This window comes from Osmerus mordax, chromosome 5, assembly GCF_038355195.1.
Source record: "Osmerus mordax isolate fOsmMor3 chromosome 5, fOsmMor3.pri, whole genome shotgun sequence".
Classification (NCBI taxonomy): Eukaryota; Metazoa; Chordata; class Actinopteri; order Osmeriformes; family Osmeridae; genus Osmerus; species Osmerus mordax.
Genome location: NC_090054.1, coordinates 11197593 through 11217440, shown reverse-complemented (window position 1 = coordinate 11217440; position 19848 = coordinate 11197593). Strand labels below are relative to the sequence as shown.

The 19848-nt window shown below is 40.9% G+C and overlaps 1 protein-coding gene across 2 annotated transcripts; it reads left to right on the top strand.

Moving 5' to 3' along the window:
• The first annotated feature begins 618 nt into the window (after positions 1 to 618).
• b3gnt2b (UDP-GlcNAc:betaGal beta-1,3-N-acetylglucosaminyltransferase 2b) lies at positions 619 to 10712 on the top strand. Of its 2 annotated transcripts, none has more exons than XM_067236537.1 (3): positions 619 to 908; positions 5255 to 5361; positions 9402 to 10712. In XM_067236537.1, exon 3 carries the CDS (start codon positions 9427 to 9429, stop codon positions 10624 to 10626), a length of 1200 nt encoding a protein of 399 aa, XP_067092638.1. In that variant the 5' UTR covers positions 619 to 908; positions 5255 to 5361; positions 9402 to 9426; the 3' UTR covers positions 10627 to 10712. The 2 variants fall into 2 exon arrangements, with proteins under 2 accessions (XP_067092638.1, XP_067092639.1); XM_067236538.1 differs by lacking the exon at positions 619 to 908 and adding an exon at positions 4647 to 4896.
• The last annotated feature ends 9136 nt before the right edge of the window (positions 10713 to 19848 follow it).

Below are 19848 nucleotides of genomic sequence, written 5' to 3'. Positions count from 1 at the left end.
ACACGCATGCCTTTGAGCATAAACAAATACACTGGTGGTTTACAACTATTTAGGAGGCCAAAACAATTTTGTCATATTAAGTCTATTTTCCATAACCATAACAAGTCACTGTTGTCAGGGTAAGGAGTCACTGAAAGTGACTGGAAGATGTACGAATCCTAGGACCCCAAACGAACAGGAAATATCCACATAATCCACTTACTCTTAAGAGTTAGAGAAACAGGTCGGCCACCTCGGCACACTTCGTCTGCACACATGGATCTGTGAATTGTTGCATGTCCTTGTGAGACTGTGAGACAGAGAGAGAGAGGGGAGAGACTGTGGAGAGGGTGGTGGTGGCTGCAAGCTGGGATAAAAATTAAACTAATATTTTCAATGGCTAGGCTTACTAACTTCCCACGCCTTGTAAGTCATTACTTTATGATTAGAACGGGCAGATAATTAGCTATAACCCTCAACTGATCATGAAAACGGGTTTAAGAACTCGCGGTAGGCTACTACCCCGCCCTGTTTTTCGTGAATAACAAAGACTACGTAATACCTTTTAGGAGGGGCCTGTTTTCTGCTCTATCATATGCTAGATAAGTGCGTGCGCATTACACGAGGACAAGGTAACCAAATAAACCACTGTCCCTGTTATAGGTTGGATAAATGGATACTGGTGTTCGTTATTTGACAAGTTCGGTTAACAGGGAGCGACGTCAAGACACTTGGATTAAAAAAATTGTCAGACCAACTACTAGTTAAAAGTTTCCTTAAACCTTTGTTACCTTTAGTTACTAAACCGGTGACCGTGAAGATATGCGCCGACGGAGTTAAGACTTTTTCTGAAGATACATCTCGATTTGTCTGTGTAGGTGGCGATTTCATCCGCGACCAAACTTTTTTTCATTTAAAGTGACGTGAAGGTAAAGTCAAGTTTGAACGGTTGTTATAGCATACTGTAATGTTGCCTTTTTGGCTTTGTTGTTGTTGCTTTTTTGAAAAAAAAAAGAGCTTAGGCTATGTGTCGGGTATGAACCTCTTAAAAGAAAGCTTTGTCGGTAGGATAAGTGCACAAAGTTGTAGCTATAGTTGCTGGCGCACTTTTAATGTGTCTCCTACTTCAGGGGTTACAAGCAGCGAGAGGCTTTTTTGAGTTGGAGCTGATAGTTTTAGGCGATTGCTTGTAGTGAGATATCGGCTATGTGGGCCTTAATCTTCTTTAATGATTTTTCACTAGACTCAAAGGTTTGTGGAAATTTCCACGTCCATCCGAAGGCATTGCCCAGCCACCCACACCGTTTTTTAAACCTTACACGTTAGATAATTGTTGTAGAATACCACACTGATTCAGTCCAACCACAATTATTCAATTTAATAACAAAAGATGAAATCTGATAAATCTACAGTGCATGAGTACAGACTAACGGGTCTTCTACAGTACGAATGGGTCTACGACTCAACAAATGTATCAAGGAAGGCTTAATATAGGTCTTGTCGAACGGATGTCGCTCTTGCACTTATGCTCTCTTGCGCAAGAAAAGATGGAGACTATCAGGCAGGTTAGGATGGATTGGGATCCCTCATTGACTGTCAAGTTATTAGTAGTCCAAAAAGAAGAAATGCAAATCCCTGACCATTTGGTGTAGCCTATACCTCTTTACACATTAATAAAGAAGGTATATAACTAGAGAGGGTACAATTTCTGGGGAAATTGTAGGGTGTGCTTGCTTGCGTCGGTTGCACAGGGGTCCGTTTTTGAATTAAAATTTTAAAACTGATATTTCTGTATATTTTATATAAAAATGCATACTTATTATTTATAAAGATTACATAGATTTAAAAGCATTTTTTTTTTGCTGCTCATTTACAACTGAAAATACGAGTGAAGTGTAGAATGAAATAGATCTTCTCATTTCCCCTGCAAAAGGCATCCTCATCGTTGAATCAAAACGAATAAATTTGGCAGACCGGTGTAAAAATGGACCTAATCTCTATGACGTAAACGTCCTTTTAAGTTTTTCCCTTCTCGTGATATTTTAAGGCATTTAGCCTACTCATATTGCATTCATTCATGAATAAAGAACCCCCTTTGAAGATTATTCTACTACGTTACCCGGCAGTAGAAGATTGAATCGCAATTCAAACAGTACCATCTTCTAACTGAAAATATGCCCCCAAAAACGTAAATAAGCCAAGTGTATGTAGTCCAAATATTGACTGATCCTTAGGGGGGCGAAAATAAATAATAATAAATATATGTGAGAGAACAAAGGTTGTGCCCTTGCCGAAGGCAAAGCACACCCAATAATAAATCAACAACAACAAAATCTAATCAACCACAGAGAGAATGGTGTGTCAAAATACCACCTTACTCCCAAGAAACAAAACTGTGTCTCTGCTTTGTCAAGGGTACGCTATATGTGTCATAAGTCTATATGTGTAACGAATCCATACAAAGGGAAAAGAGAAGTGGTGTTGAAGTCATGTGTTACTTGTGACTGATGTGGTGTATTGTTAATGCAATGTGTCAAAAGACCGGTGAATTGTCCAAAGAGATGAAGTGAATCACCAATTGTGTTAATGGTACACACACACTGTAACCTGGGAACAGAAATGAATCACTCTCTGCTGTTATTTGAATTGGGTAGTGTCATAGTGGCATAAACTGTCAGACAATGCTTCTCAGTAAGACTACACAAGGAGCCAGGGTGTAAAGTTGCTGTGTTTCTGTAGTTTTATGTTGTGCATTAAACACACCACTCAGGTTATGGTCAAGTTCAGTTTTCAGTGTGACAAATATGGTCAGTCACACTGACTAGGCAGTAAGTAGGCACATTTCATTGCACTGCAATACTGTTTTTTATGTCTTTTATATGGAACATGATGAACCCCTTCCGATGTTGGCAATTTTCATCCATTTTATTTGGAACAACCTTGCCAAATTCAAAAGTTACAGTTGAACAGATAAGCCCCTGGTTATATCAGTGTTTGACATGCTTCTCCTGACTTGAAACTGCTTGCAGCCAAATGGGGAACAGGATATTAGTCTTTGGAGTGAAGGCACACAATAACTATAAATCAACTCAACATACTTGAGGCAAACACACACCTATAGTCTGCATGCAAGCATACAGCCACACAAAAGCATACACACACAACTCCAGAAATACTCCAGAGTCCAGAAATACAAACACACGCACACACACGTGTAAACAGAAGAGGGGAGGAATGCACTTTGTGCTAGCATATCTGAAGTGGGATTGATGTAGTGCCAGCACTTTGATGGTGAATGACAAACTTGGTACACGGGTCAAAGAATGGCAGGAATATTTCATTAAAGGCATCTAATGTAAAACAAAAGGACATGTATGTTTTGGGACGCATCTATTCCAGCCTCAGTTCCTTTGGCTATAGAAAAGATAATGACTTGTTGGGCAACCTAAAAACCACTATCTGGATTTTTCTGCCCGTTCCTGTTTTGGTTGGTGTGCATTTAGAAACGGTGAGCATGTCTGTACAGAGACATGTATTAAACAGCAACTCAGATTTGACACACGCAAATGCACTTTATTTGTAATGGCTCATGCAAGGAGGAAACATAAAGGCAAGGACCCCAGAAGTATTTTATTTAAACACTGTATATTATGTTGCAGTCATTTTGGGTTTACTTTTGAGGATCATGTTGTTTAATTGAAATTTCTTTAACTACATGCTGTTGTGGCTCCACTCCTTGGCACATATTTTCTTTTCACAATGTATGCGTCATGTTTTGGCTACCCGAAATGTTTTTGGGGCTATCTTGTTGTTTATGACCATTGACCCATGCGCTTTTTGTATGCTCTCTCTTGTAAGTCGCTTTGGATAAAAGCGTTTGCTAAGTGACTAAAATGTAAATGTTTAACCCTGCTCAAGTCTTTGCAGGTGGATGCTGTTTAGGTTCATGTTTCTACCCTTACATCTGTTTTCATCCAGGTTCCAGTAGTAGGAGATTGATTGGCTAAGAAAATGCAAGTCATAGTCACTGTGTTAGTTGTTGGTTTGGGTAGTTGGAATGCTACCAGTAAGAGCAACAACGTCTCAGTGCAAGGCAGTGGGCCTGGAATCCAAGACATGGGAGTGCATGTGTGTGCACAATTCATACTGTTAGTAGAGGTGCATGACCTGTCAGAATGAGAGTCTCATGATCATCAGTACACTCCAGTCCTTCAAGCCCCTACTACGTTGGCGTGTGTGATTCAGAGTCACAGAATCTCATGTACAGTGTGAATATTGTTGGACACGCTAGACATTCGGTGTACCCGCCCAAACTGACACAGCGACACCACTCCCCTGCGTCATGAACTATTTGTGGGGCTTTTTCTTCACACCATGCCTTCGTGACCCCTCCCCCTTTATTCTCTCTATGTCTCTCTCCCCCCTCCCTTTTTCCACCTCTCTACTAAAGAAAAGCATGTGTGTTGCTTCAGGTTAGTATTTGTGAGAGTTGGTGCTCATCCTCCTTTGAGCCCTTTCACTTTTCATTTCCACAAAATTGCTTTTTGACACAAGAACAGAGAACTAAAAACAGAACTTGATACTTCAGAAAGCACGACTCGCATTCACGTTCTTCCTTTGGAAATTCACTTTTGTCAGCATAGCCTCGATGTAGGAAGCCCACTCTGTTAGACTGCTTTGGAGATACCACCCAGTTAATTATTGCTGGTGTGTAAATATTTGTGTTACTGCAGTTTTGGTTATGCTTTGACCCCTTACTTGAGTAGTCAGTTAGATATTGAGGCCTCTCTTCACAGGATACTCCAAATTCTACTCAACTCGTTCAACTGAACCTGATTTGGTTGAATCAACTGTCTTTATTGTGCTAAGGAACCAATATATGCTCACCTGCAGTGCCTGAGGGGAGAGAGAAGTCAGGTGAAAACATAGTAACTACATTCCAAAATGGGACCAATTTAGAATTTTTGTACGGACAAACACTGGTTTAGTATTTTGGTGAGGAATACCACACTTGCAAATCCTGCCTTTTTAAATTGGTTTTCAAACTGGTTGTTTTATCTCTCAAACTACATGCCTCCCTCCCCTCCAAGGTAATCACTATTCTAACAAGGTTGAATAGTGGATGGGTGATAGTGTTATCGATTGTAAATCTCAATATACAAAAGGAAGAATGATATTTAAAGGTTTATTGACTTTGTACTTTGACTTTTGACTGGACTTTGGTATGAAGTAAGGCTTAGTTTTGTCTAAACTGTGTTTATTCCTTTCCCCACAGTTTGCTGGCCCACTCCTCCTCAGTGATGTGCAGCTCAGAATGGGTTAATAGCTGAGACCACAGACAGGGAGGAGACTACCTACAAAACACTCAATCTCACAGCACTGGTAAGACAACACACAAACATTGCCTTCCTCTCCCTCTCCCCCATTGTTTAAGCCTGTGTTCGACCCTGCCCCCACACAGGTTCAAATGTACCAACCATTTAACCAATGAACAGAAGAAACCCCTCCCTTGTTCCCTGGGTGCTAGATCCATTTGTCTAATGGAGTCCTGAAGGGCGTGTCGGGGTGTTCACGTATTCATGTGTTGTTGTGCTTAGTTGTTAAGATATTGCAGAATAAGTAAATGGCTTTCTTGTGACCTCTCTATTTGATGAATCTATGAATGAAGATATTCCCTTTTCTGCTTACGTTCAAGGTTGTCCAAACAATCATGAACTAGCCTACAATCTAACTGTTGCCTGTATTGTAAGCCAAACAAATCCATACTAGGATCACAGTTTGTTACTGACATGGAAACTAATTGTAACCCAGTTATATTCCTTAACTGGGCTGCAGCAAGTCATCCTTATATCCCTATTGAAAAGCCACGCCTGGTGATTTTCCACAAGTCTCCTTGTTTGTGTTGGCAAGAGAAGAGAAGCCCGAAGAGGGTCCTTTGGGACGGAGGTGGAGAGATTTCACTTCCTGTTTTTGATAGCCTTTTAGGGTATCAATATTATATAATATTCTCATTGTCGTTTCATCACTATCCTTATTGATGTTGTTGCATTTCGTGGGAGGAGAGTGAGGAAGGGATAAACATACGGATAGAGGGGGGGCGAGTTAGGAAGGGAGAAAATCTTAGGCATTGGTACAGAAGTGTTGCTAAGAAGCAAATGACATTAGCACACATACAGAAAGGGAGGGAACAGGTGAAAGTAAAGACACAAAGGGAAGGAAAATGGAGGCAGCTAGATGGCTCATGATGAAGGAAAGGTGGAACAGAAAAGGACAAGATACATACTTATTTCACTCCCAAATAGGGAGGCTAAAATATTGGAGTGGTGACAGAAATATGCACACTCAGTCTAGCCCAGTCTTTCATTAGTTAAATGCTCCTAAATCCAGTGGTGCAATCTACATGGAGTTGTGTGAAGTGCACACTTCAAAGTCAAGTGAGATTTTATTTGAAATGTATTACTGCAAAACACTTATGGTGTGTATTTGCATTCATGAATTGTGACTATGGAAGTCCGTGTCAGTGTATGGTAGATGGTTGCTTTTGAATTAGAAGAGGGTCTCCAAAACGCACGGAAGAAAAATTGAAAGACACACCAAGAGCTCATTTGAATGGTATCAGAGCAGGAGAAACACAAGTTACTGCCAAGAACAGAAACTCGAGGCAAACTCGCATCTGAAAGGCTGTATTGTTCTGTGTTTGCCAGTCTGTTTGAGTTGATTTGGCGGGGGTGGGGGTGGGTAGGAGTGGGGGGGATGGGGAGTTCATACAGGTAGAATCTGACATTTAATACGCCTAATGTTAATCCAAATTATCTTCAGATTCAACGTTATTTTTGCATAAAGACTTTTTTTTGGTGAAATTGCCTCTCACAAAACTTTGAATGTCCTACTATGCTTTACTTTACTAGATTACTCACTGCTGAAAGTAACTAGTTACACTACTAGTTACATTACTTTTGGATTACTCCATAACATCACCTGAGATGCAATATAATTTACTTGCCAAATAACAATATATGTAACATATATATATATATATATGCCCAAATCAACTCAAATTCTTATTATAATGCGACATACACAAGATGTTACGGAAAGACGGCGATTCCACTGTCGAAACAGGCCACATTTCCTCAACTAATATATGCTCCTACAAGCCTGTTTAACTCTTGATTTTTTAACCTGCTGTTGGAAGTCCAGTCGTGGCTGTTTAGCTGGTGTCGGCAACGGCAAACTTTTATCGGCATCAGTGTCACTCCGTTTATCTTTAGCTACTAATCTTTGTTGGCATGTTGCCGTTGAAGATGTTTTAAAAGATTAGAAGTTGTGTTCGCGGCGGTGGAGAGGTGTTTTTGGCCTGGGCACAATGTACATTGTACAGTTAAGTTTTTGCCCTTTTGCGCTACTAAAGCAAAGTAATGTGCATACTTCCATCCCTCAAACGGTGTCCTAAGCGGCTCTGCTATTATGTTTGCGCCTCTTGAATTTTGGGGCTAAGGTCAAAGTGACGAGTGTTACGCAAACACACGTGTACTGTAAAAGGGAGTTTTATTTATTTATTTTTCCTGCAGATTGCAGTAATGCAAGTAACGCAATTTTTTTTAAATAAGTAACTGTAATGCGATTACTGAAGTTATCAGTAACGCGTTACATTACTGCGTTACAGACAAAATATTATTACAGTAATCCAACACTGGTGACAAGTCTCTCACAAACTTTATTTGTTCTGTCTAGACAAAGGACCTAGGGCCACATCTGTGTAAATTAATCGGTTCAAAATGCATACCGAATCTCAGAAAACTGGAAACGTTTTTCTGAGATATATGAAAACAACTGCATATCCGAAAGGCACACACTTGTTTTCATGCATCCTAATTTACTTGTGATTGTGTGCACATAAACAAGCTCCTTGTCCACACCCCATTAACTCCCATATTTGACCTTGCATGGTTGTTGAAATTAGGTTGTTAATTAGTCTGGTTTCCCAATAATTTTCTTGATGAACCCGTTCTGGACAATGAGTGATTCTTGCAAAGACAATAACTTTAAAAAGAGAAATTATACAGTACATTAAATGGATGTATCCATTTACAAAATAGAGTTGGAGGAACCTTGTTTGATGGCCTTAGTAGTGGGATCACAAACAAGGCCAAGCAGCTTCAATGTAGACAAATAATGACAACAGTAAATGTTGTGGGTGTCTAGCAGACACCTTTTGTCAAAAGCGGTGTATATTACCCTCCATGGTGCAGTTGATAATCAGGACAGGAACAGTTTTACCATGGTTGGTAACGGGGTATGTTTTTTAAGATGCAACAAATTCCTTATACACAAAAGGGCCAGTTTCACATATACCACGAGAAGTAATGTATATTTAAGTGTTTGCGTACAGTGCTCTGAGGTCCAGACTACTGTCTTCAGACCTCATCGAGAAGTCAGCAGTGACTGTGAGTTGCGTAGTTGAACGGGGAATCCATTTTACCTCTGGAGAGCAAGAACTTAGAAGCTTCCCTGGGTGGTTGAGTGGCAAACCTTTCCCTTCGATAATGAGCACAATTTCAACAAATTGGTAGTAAATTAGGCATAATTCCTTAGTGGTCCAAATTAACAAATTATATTACTGGGCTCAAGCTGTTCATATTTTTGTCATAAATTGCTTAATTGATATGTTAAAAAATAACCATTGTAGACCAAGTAAACTGTTATTATTTATGCGTACTTTCTCTCTTTGCCTTTTGGCCACAGTCGTCATATCCCACTGACTAAAACAGCACGCATGGTGTCTAAATTGTGCAGAATTAGACAGATTCTAACGTCCCATCTGAAACTGTCTAGAAACAGCCATATGCAGCTTGGCCCCTGATGAATGGTAGCACACACACACACACACACACACGGACAAGTTACATGGTGAGATAATCACATTTTAATTCATGCTGAGAGTTAAACCTGTTGCAGATATGGCACAGGTTTAACCTACGATATTGTGTCCGTTCAGGCAGAACTGAAGTTTTCTGTTGAAAGCTGGAGCCATATCGTAAAACTCTCAAGATGTTCAGTCGGTGATGATTATTATAATTATTCTTTATACATTTATGTTGTTTTACTTAACCAAAATATCTTTTTGCTTCCATTAATGTTGTGATTGGTATCATGGGGGCTTTGGAATGTGGCACATGACTGCTGTAGTCTTGCCTAAACACATCTATTCCTTAAATAACTTCAAATTAGGCTCTTTGGGCATTTCAAAGCTCTCTTTTATATTTTTATATTTTGTCAAATGCCATCGTGACTGAACTGAGTGGAAATTAGATTTTAAATGTAGACGTTTCCCCCACAATGTGTTTGTTCATGTGATTGTTTATGTTGTCTACTATTAGTTCCTTTTTATCACATCCCTCTTTTGTCTCTGTTGTGTAAAGGGGGTGAGAGGGAGAGGACTGAGAGATGGGCTTGCTGCGGAGGAACCTCAAGGTCCTGGGGACGGTAATGATGGTCAACCTCTTTATCTTCATCCTCATGTCCCGCAACAGCGGGCAGGACAAGAACGAGCACCAAAAGGTACATGTGCCATCCAAACCCTTCTGGGCCAAACAGACTCCTCACCAGGCCTACTGGAACCACCAACAGCAGATCCTGGACCTCCAGCACAATCCCATCTTTGCAGCCAATAACAGTGCTCTAGATGCCAAGGTTGTGGATTGGCTCAACGACACAGGCCTGAAACTCAACCCCTGTCAGCCAGACTTCCGAGTCCCCACTCGGGTCAAAGACTTCAACTCCCTACCAGAGCGCTATAAAGACTTCCTCCTGTACATGCGCTGTCGTACCTACCCCTTAGTGGTGGACCAGCCACACATCTGCAAAGAGAAGCCTTTTTTGCTGTTGGCCGTCAAATCCCTCGCGCCGCACTTCGACCGGCGGCAGGCCATCCGCGAGTCTTGGGGTCGTGCGGGCCTTATGGCCAATCAGACAGTCGCCACGGTCTTCCTGCTAGGCAACGCCACAGCAGTCGACCACCATCCGGACCTCTCCGGGATGCTACGCTACGAGAGCATTCAGCACCACGACATCCTCCAGTGGGACTACCGGGACTCTTTCTTTAACCTGACCGTGAAGGAGGTGCTGTTCCTCGACTGGATGCGGACCCAGTGCCCCGATGCCAAGTTCATCTTCAAAGGTGACGATGACGTTTTCGTCAACACCCTGCGCATCTTAGAGTTCCTCAAGGGCTTGACGGAGCCCAAGGCTCGCAACCTGTTTGTGGGCGACGTGATCACCAACGCTGGGCCGCATCGCGACAAGAAGGTGAAGTACTTCATCCCGGAGAGCATGTTTGTGGGGACCTACCCGCCCTATGCTGGGGGTGGTGGGTACTTGTATTCTGGGGACCTGGCACACCGTCTGCACAACGTCTCCCAGCGTGTGGCACTTTACCCCATAGACGATGTCTACACTGGCATGTGCCTCAGGAAGATGGGCCTTGCTCCCGAAAAGCATAAGGGCTTTAGGACTTTTGACATTGAAGAGAAGTACAGGACCAACCCTTGCGCCTACAAGAGTCTGATGTTGGTGCACAGCAGGACACCGCAGGAGATGATTCAGATCTGGTCTTGGCTCAACAACCCTGACTTGAACTGCCAGTGACCTTCTTTGTGGGCAAGGGCGTTTTCTCTCGTCAGTGAGAACTGGTGGTGGCCACTCAGTGGCTAATGTGTAGGAGTCGTCACTTTTTTAAATTTTTTATAAAGGGTTTAAGTGTCCACTGTTGTTTTTATTTTGCTGGGGCCATGCCTGTAAGCTTTGGACATCGGCAGCTTGGTGTTTATCACAATGATGATTCTTGGAACTTTCACTGTTGTTTACCCCAGCTTTCTTAAAGTAGAACCAAAGATTGTCATTTTAACAACTAACTGATTGAGGGCATAATGGCACGATCGTGTAAGTGTAACTTAAAATGGTTCACAGTGTTGCGACCAAAAGTCCTCTATACTTCCTCACAGGCCTCCCCCACATTAACCTATCCAGTTTTTGCGTGCACATATTTATATCCCAAATATTTATATGGCCGTTATGATTCTTTTAACATTGTGTGTCTGTCCCCTGAAGGGACTGTATTAAGAAACAAATAGGTGTTTAAGTAGTGGCGTGTTCCAATTACTGTACCCTCTTCCCTGAAGTGTATATAATTATTAACTCATTCTCTAAAGCATCCCTACCTCTCTAATTTCAAATGAAGCTGAATGAGACTGTTTTAAAAGCAATCCCATATTTTTATATTCATGAAGGGAATCGAGAGTGCACACTTCAGGGAATAGAGTAAAGAGCCTGAACACACTATTGTCTGGCTGTTCTGTTCTATAGGTGAAAAGTGTTAAAATAAATCCAAATGCTGTCCTCTTTACTTCGAAACTCCAGTTAAGATGACTTCTTCTGTCTCTCTGGCTGGTCAGAATTGTAGAAAATATTTTTGAATCGAGACCAAAGCCCAGAGAAAAAGTAATGTTTGATCATCTTCCTTGGCCATTCAGCTATGCCTGTAAGTTATTGCTCTTCCTTCTGAAAACTGAAATATTGATTCTGATTCTGAACCCAAGCTTTCCATTTCCCCATACGTCGTTAAAAGCATGAGCCTTTAATAATGTGTTTTGTTCGTTTTGGATTTGTCCTTTTATTGAAATGCATTTTGTTTATTTGTGGGTTTATTTTAAGTTAAATGTATTTATTCCCTGCATAATGCTTTGCTGGATTTACAGTTATAATGTTTTGGGTGTTTGTTGCAATTTCTCTGTTCTGTTACATTGCAAAGACATATCTCATGCTAGCTATGTATGGGAGGGATGATGCACAATTTCAGTCCAATTTGTTGGTTCTTGTGCGTCTTCCGATGTGCGTTCTGGTTCCTTTTGAAAAGTAAGACTTGAAAATGAATGATGACAAGAACTGTTCTTTTGCTGTACCAAAGAAGTCATTTTTGCCTTCAATGGTGATATAGTTGAATACGCATCTGCTGTAAACACTGATTGAGGAAGTCAGAGAAGAAAGATACGAAATGCGACACACGGAGATCATCTCCACAAATCCTCCTTCCGCCATGAGGAGGATGAAACCAATATCCGGCCCGCCGTCAGTGATCTGAAACGCTTTACAAAGTAGTCTGTCCTCCCCCCTCCTTTAAACCTTTTAACGAGTCAAATGACTTCTCATAGAAAGAGAGGAAGGAAGGAATCATTTTTTTGTATTCATACGGGGAGAGCATAATCATTCACACTACCAAGAAGTAGACGCGGTGTTTCTGCTTCCTAATAATGTAGTTGGAGCGCCACCTGCTGGACAGGTGTCTACAGTTCCATTTTAGATACGGGAGCTGGTGTTTTAAGTGGCCCCAATGAACCAAAAGGTCTTGTTCAAACGCTTCCTCTCTTCCTTGTATGACTTGTGTGAATAGGATTCTCTCATCCATATTCCACTTCACTGCTCATTTCATGAGGGAAGTCTTCTCATGGGAATGAGGAAGACTTTGATACAGTAGGAAGAGGAAAAGGACACATCTGAAAAGTATTATAGTGGTACCTAGAACATGCAGCGTAATGCAGTTGAGTGTACCCCATCTCACTGGATCTGCTGAGCAGGGGGTCTATTCATTGACACGTTTCCGAACAGTTCGGTCAATTTTCTTGCGTGTTGCACCTGGTGCTGTCAGGTCAGAAGCTAGGAGAATGTTTACAAGTGTAAATACATTGTCATATGTTCTGTTATCCATTTAGCCATTATTATTTAACCATTACTTGAGCATCTGCTAACAAGTGACGTCTCGAAGTCATGCAGATAGCCTTAGGAAGTTTCAAGGTCTTGGTGTTCACAGTACTGTCCATTTAGTTCCAAGTTTAAACTTTGTGATGGGCATCTCCATTCATACATAATGGAAGTCAGTTGGTACGTTTATAATTGACAACAATTTCCAAAACTCATTCTAGTTTGATGCAAATCATTTGTGTCTTTGTTACGGTTCCAGTATCAGTATCTACATTTCAGTTTCATTTGGACATTTTAAAGGTAATTATGTTTAGGTGACAACTGATTTCTCAAGTTCTCTAAGATGAATGCTCTTTATTGTTGTTGCTGTGAGAAAACACGATATCTTGCTAACCTTTCAATTGGAGTTGCAAGTTTTAGCATCACTGACATATGATATGCATAACATATTCACTGTGAGAAAAATACTTTTATTTGCTGCGTTAAATCATTTGTTTACTCCTGTTGTCTGTATTGCTTCTGTAAAAAACTCATGCTGACATTAGATACAATTTTACTGTATCAGGACACTGTGTTCATCAACTGCTCCTGCATTTTATTGTTAAGTCAGCCCAAACCTTTTTGAAGCATGTTCTAATTGTGTATGGTTAGACCTGGACTCCTTCTGCACTATAAATACATGTATACCAAAATGTGTCTGTCTGTTGTTAATTGAGTTAAATTAAGAAACATATACATCCATTGTTCCGTCAACTTCTGTTTATATGGGTTTCCCAAGAAATACGGTGATTCTTATTTTATGGCTTTGATAATTTCATTAAAGTATAATTGAATGTTTTTTTTTTGTAAATATTGGGTAATTGTTGTTTTTGTTGTTATTGCAAATGGTGTGAACAATTGTTCCCTCTTTTGTTTATTAGAGCCAGACCATCAAGCAACAGTTTTGCCTTACAATGTTACATAGAGAAGGGGTTTTTAAAACCATCCTTAAGCTGCCAATGGGGCAACAGAGAACTACATTGTGGACAGGTCTGTGATGAGTAAAGCATCATCAATGATGAGGTGTGTTGAAATTTGAAAAGAGAAAAGTGTGTATCAGCCTAAAATATTTTAAAGGGAAATATTTTCATTTGTAAAATGAACTGTAAAATTAATTGTCAATCACATATGGATTAAAAATTGTTTCATTCTGCTGAATCTTAGTTACTGAGTGTATACATGAAGGACGGCAGATAAACAAAGGTGACATTTTAGGAACCTCAGAAGCACCGGGGTATAGTCTTGCTCTCCGGGTTTATCTACAAAGTAACATTTCAATGAAATAATAAAAACATAAAATAACAATATTCACATTTTGCACTATAAAATGTGATGGATGTTTGAACAAGAAGGTCAACGTGCAATTTTCAGATTTTTTGGGGGGATACTGCTTGCAACAGTACAGACTTTGTAAGCACAGCTGCAGTACGTAGCCTACTAAAAGTAAAAAGAAGAACTTTGACATAATTGATTTAGGGCCAGTTTCCCAGACATGGATTAAACCTAGTCCCAAAGTAAGAAAAATTCAACCAAGATCTCCATTGAAAAGTTTTTAGTCTAGGACTAGGGTTAATCCATGTCTGGGAAACTGGACCTTAATGTCTATTGTCAGAGGTTTACAGCATGGCATGATGAACCAGGTCTGTAATTGATAATCACTAACTCTTATCAGCCACACTTCAGGGAGAATTCTGAAATATAAAAGTTGTGCTGAGCCAGGGTAATTACATACAGTAGATGTCAGTGAAGTAACCTGGGAGTATGGTGATGTCTTTGTCATATAACGTTTTTATGACTTTCATATTTAGTAGTTCTGTTAAATTTTTTATGTGTTAGGGATATAGCTTTACAGTGCCCTGGCATCATTGTGTGTACAAGATATCAATTGTTCTTAGGTTCCATCTCTCAGTACACAAATTTCTGTTCTGGCCAGGTTAATCCTTCTGCGTGTGATTAGCAGATTAGGGCAGCAGAGGGCAGCAGTGCTGAACAAAAGTCTTCATAGGAACACAAGCTTCACAGACATACTGTAAACACAAACTCATTCACCTCTTCTGCCCTTACCCTCATCATCAAGTGATGCTGAGTGATGAGGGAGTGTGGTTACCATGGCTACATATTCTCAAAGGACACCTCTTGGCTCAGTAGAAAAGGACGTCAATAGGCCTCACTGTGTGTGTGCATGTCCCTAGCCCGGTAGATCTGAAAGAAACAGGATAGCATTAACAATGATGTCTATGTCCCTCCTTAATTAGAAGTCACAGTGACTCAGAGTATATTTCAGAAAGCAGAAAGACTTGATCCAGATTTGACTGTTTCAGCACATTGGAGGAGAAAGGGCGTGTAAAGTCATTCTACTTAGTCATATTCTTCTTTTGCTAATCTTTTTTTCCAGGGGATTCAACGTGCAATGTAAAAAAAAAGAAGCTTGTCAGGTTGTTCAGATGCAGTTCTGCAGTTAGATGGACTCTTTCTCTCTCTCTCTCTCTCTCTCTCTCTCTCTCTCTCTCTCTCTCTCTCTCTCTCTCTCTCTCTCTCTCTCTCTCTCTCTCTCTCTCTCTCTCTCTCTCTCTCTCTCTCTCTCTCTCTCTCTCTCTCTCTCTCTCTCTCTCACAGGGGTGATAGAAGTGAAGAAGCATCAAAATAATACCTCACAAATACAGGATGCCTGTCAAATGGGAAACAATTAGGAACTTTTGGTACATTTTCCTCCTCTCATTTTCTATTTTTTTCTCTATCTATCTTTCTTTCTCTATCTCTCTCACACACACACACAAAGCTGCTTGTTATTTTACATAGACTCATGGTCCAGGAGGAAAAAGTGCTGCTCATCTATCAAAGTTGGCATGTAATTGTTAGCATTGGTGCATTGGCCATGCCTCATCCCTGTGAGCACACACACTCTCCCTCATTGTCACTCCTACTCTGACCTCAAACAAGCTGTAACAAGTTAGTTACACAGAAGAAGGACAAGTTGTCCAACAACACACAATATCTTGAGAGAGGTGCTTAGCTTCTTCAGTTCCTACAGACAGTAATCTTAAAAACAATATTGTCACGGCCACAGCCGTGCCCCCCCCGGTTTCAGTTTTTTGTCCTGCCCTAGTGTTTCCCTGTCCTTGTCTTCACCTGTTCTCGTTAGCGTTATTGTGTCCATTTGTGTGTCGTTTGGTTCTGTGTATTTAGGTTTCTGTTTTGTGTCCAGTCTTTGTCTTGTCCTTACCATACCTGTCCGTGTGAGTACCCTATCTGTTCCCGTTTTGAGAAATAAAACCCTTGTTTCTGCCATCCCTGCCGACTCCCCTGCGTTTGGGTCCAACCCCACCTCACGTCGTGACAAATATGTTATTACACAACACATCTCAGTATCACAATTCACGGAATCAAGTGCCTCGTACATAGAAAGGTGTACGAAGCCAAATGGTGGCACCCACAGAGATTTTCGTTTTTTAGATTAATTCATTTGGACTATCCTACTTTGAAGCCATGGTTATGCAGCCAGTCTGTGCCAGCAGAGTATAGTGACATGTATTGCGAGACAGGAGGGGAGCAACCCAAACCTCTTCCTTGCTCTTTCACCGCTTTTCCTGCCCCCGGCCTCTGAGAACAGATGAGGACCTTGGAATGCTGCCGTTTTTCCGAATGGAATTCACTAAGCGGAGGAAACACTAAGTCACTGGGAATGCAGACACAGAGTGGTGGGGGAGACTATTTCACTGTCAAATAGCATTTTTTTGTGGTACATTGATTTGTTTGAAAGTTTTCAAACAAATGGAGGGGAAATCTTTTATGTTTGGTACGTGGGTATATTTCTTTTTAGAATGCAGAGTCCTTTAATTAATTGGTTGAAGACATGCAAGTCTGTCACATATTGGACCTGCTGCTGCCCTGCACAGGTTAACAGCATCACAGAAATAAATTCTATCAAACGCCATCACAACTTGAAAGTCAAATAACTGAGTATATTTTGGGTCATAAAGTATTGGTGACACATACCATACATCAAATCAAATTATATTTGTTTGTTTTAAACAACGTCACAGAGGGATTCACAGATGCCCATAAAAATGACCCCAAAATCAATGTAAAATGTGTCAGTTTGGGCAGTAGTCAGCTACAGGACTGAGAAGTATAATAATAAGCATGACATCACAGGAGTGTCAGATAGGAACCAGGGGTTCTGCGTGGTCCATTAGAGGGCATTAGAGACCAAAGTCTACATTGTTGTATAGGTCCACAAGATGGTGTTGGTAGGATATATTGGTTAAACATAATAGGAGACCCATGTCCACATTGGCATCAAGGACAAATGTTGACAGAACGGTGACCTCAGAGATGTTGACATTTCAACCCCCCACACCAGGGAGTGGTGGGGGGACAGGAATGAAGAGAGAGAAGAAAAGAGAATAAGAGAATGTAACAGGAAGTCTGTTCCAGTGGAGAGGAGCTCTACATCATAACACCCTGCCAAGCACCCCCCCCCCCCCACCCACACACACACACAGTTTTCATCTGGAAACACACAGTAACACACCTTAACGACCACACTACACACACAGTAACTCACCTTAACAACCATGTTAAACACAGTTCCACATGTCAGCTACCATTCTACACACAAGCTTGCCTTATTCATCTTTTCACCATCAGCAGTACAATGCAGACACAGTGTAACACACCAGTACACACCGGTAACTCACAAGTTTAAGTTAACTTTATTTGTAATTTCACAATACAATACAATACAATACAGACAAACAGTGTAAGGAAATGTCATGTCACACTGGCCCTCGGTGCTACACAACCGTGTCACACACTTCCACAGCCATAATACTGACGAGTAAGAAGGGTTTTTAATGTAGCCTTAAAAACAGAGACAGTGTCAGCCTCCCTGATTGAGACAGGAAGTCTGTTCCAGAGAGGAGCTCTATATGAGAACACTCTGCCCCCTGCTGTGGCCTCTTCTGGACGTTGGGAATCACAAGATATCTGTTGTCTTGGGATCATCGTGTCCTTATAGGGTGCAAGGAGATGGAGGGATTTGTATGTTAGAAGTAGGACTTTGAATTCAGCTCTGGCTTGAATTGGAAGCCAGAGAGTCAGAATAGGTTAAATGTGGTTGTTATTTTCTGGTTCTATTCAGTAATCTTGCTAGAGCATTTTGCACCAGTTGCAGACTTTTTATGTAAGCATTCCAGAGGCCAGAAAATAGTCTGGTAATATACAGAGAAATATTCTTAATTTTGCAATGTTAAGTAGATGGAAAAATTCAATTTTGGTTCTTAGAATGGCATTCAAATGAGAGGTCGAAATCCATTGTGACTCCAAGATTTTTGACAAGTTGGCTTGGGAAGACTTTTATGCTGTCAAATTCCAAGGTGTGGTTGGATAGCTAATTCTTTGGTCCTACGGACAGCGCCTCAGTTTGATCAGATATGAGAAGAAAGAAATTGCTTGTCAATCATGTCGTTATCGCAGGTACACGTTTGTAGATATGTGGTAGTTCTCCAGACTTCAGGAAAATTTATAGCTGGCTGTCATTTGTGTAGTTGTGAAAGTTTACTCAAGAGCGTTGAATTACGTTTCCTAGAGGCAGCATGTAGAGAAAAAAAGAAAACTGACTAGGACAGAGCCCCGCAATGCAAACTCCGATAAATATAAACAATTGGAGTGCCGTGCCAGAGATCCCAACATAGTTGTCATTATGCTAGAGATGATCAACTCTGTCAAAAGCTGCTCTCAGGTCCAGGAGAACCAGAACAGAAACAGAGCTTGCATTAGAGGCCATCTGTAAGTCATTGACTACCTTGGCATGTGCTGGTTCAGCACTGTGGTGAAAACAAAATCCAGTTTGAAGGGATTTATACAATTGTTTTGAGGAGAGGTGTCCAGTGAGCTGTTGGGCCACAACTATTTTGAGAATTTTTGAGAGAAAGAGACGATTTGAAATGGGCCTGTGCTTGCTGAGAATTTTAAGATTCAGGTGTTTTTTTTCTAGGCAGTGGCTTACAAATTTTTTGTTTATTCTATTATGTTAGAAAGGCAGTAGAGATGTGGCCAGATACAATAGATTCATAAAAAATATTTAACAATTAAAGGAAGGAGTTTTGGCAGCAATGGGGTCGAGAAGGCAGCTAGTGGATTTATGATTCTGTTAGATTGAGGAATGCTTCCATAGATTGAAGTGAGTTAGATCCTTACCTTGCAGAGTGCTTAGTATGGGGAAGATTCTGTGTTGATGTTGGCATTTCTAGGGTCAGTCTGTAGTTGGTCCATGATTGTGTAGATTTTGTGGTTTAAGAATTCCAGGTAATCATCAGGGGAAAGATCTGTGCTGACATAGTGTACTTTTTTGTGAGATTAGAAACAGTGTTAAATAAGAATTTAGGGTTATCGCTAATCAGTTCGTAGAGGCATTATGATCGGGCCTGGTGAGGGCATGCTTATACTCCAAAAAGTTATCCTTTAAGCCGGACAGAATACTTCTAGTTTAGTGGCCTGCCATTTCCATCCAAGTTATTCTTTTTGTTGGACTTTTTAAGAGTGCAGGTTTCATCTGACTACCATAAAGAATTTACACATAACATTTTTCTATGTAAAATGTATCTCTATACATTACTCTTGTGCTGATGGAATGAAGGTGGAAGTCAAAGGTACATAAAATATTCATGATTTGTGACCATGCTCATGTTAGCAATAGCAACCATGCATTAGTAACACCTTGGAGGGAGGCTGGGAGGTAACCACTACAATAAGGCCAGCCACTGATAACAAGTGTATTCAAGAAGCATAACAAGGTTGTTATTTGATCGTGAAGCAGCTCATTTTCAAGCTAAGACTCAGAGACAGAATTGTTTCTTTTTTCTTTTTCTCCTTAACCCCCCCCCCCCACACACACACACTTCTCCTCCACTTTCTCTCCTTCCCCTTGCCTCCCTTGGCTCTCTCTCTCCATTTGACTTCTTCTCTTCCTTTCCCTTTCCTCCTCAGCTGTGTCTGGCCTAGAGAGTAATGGATGCCTTGTTATTTTGCTCTGTCCACAATTCTCAACTTTTTAGCACAGATCACAAGCAC

What these genes read in the sequence shown, in the direction of transcription:
- b3gnt2b (XM_067236537.1), top strand. Translation starts at nt 9,427, where the DNA reads ATGGGCTTGCTGCGGAGGAACCTCAAGGTCCTGGGGACGGTAATGATG.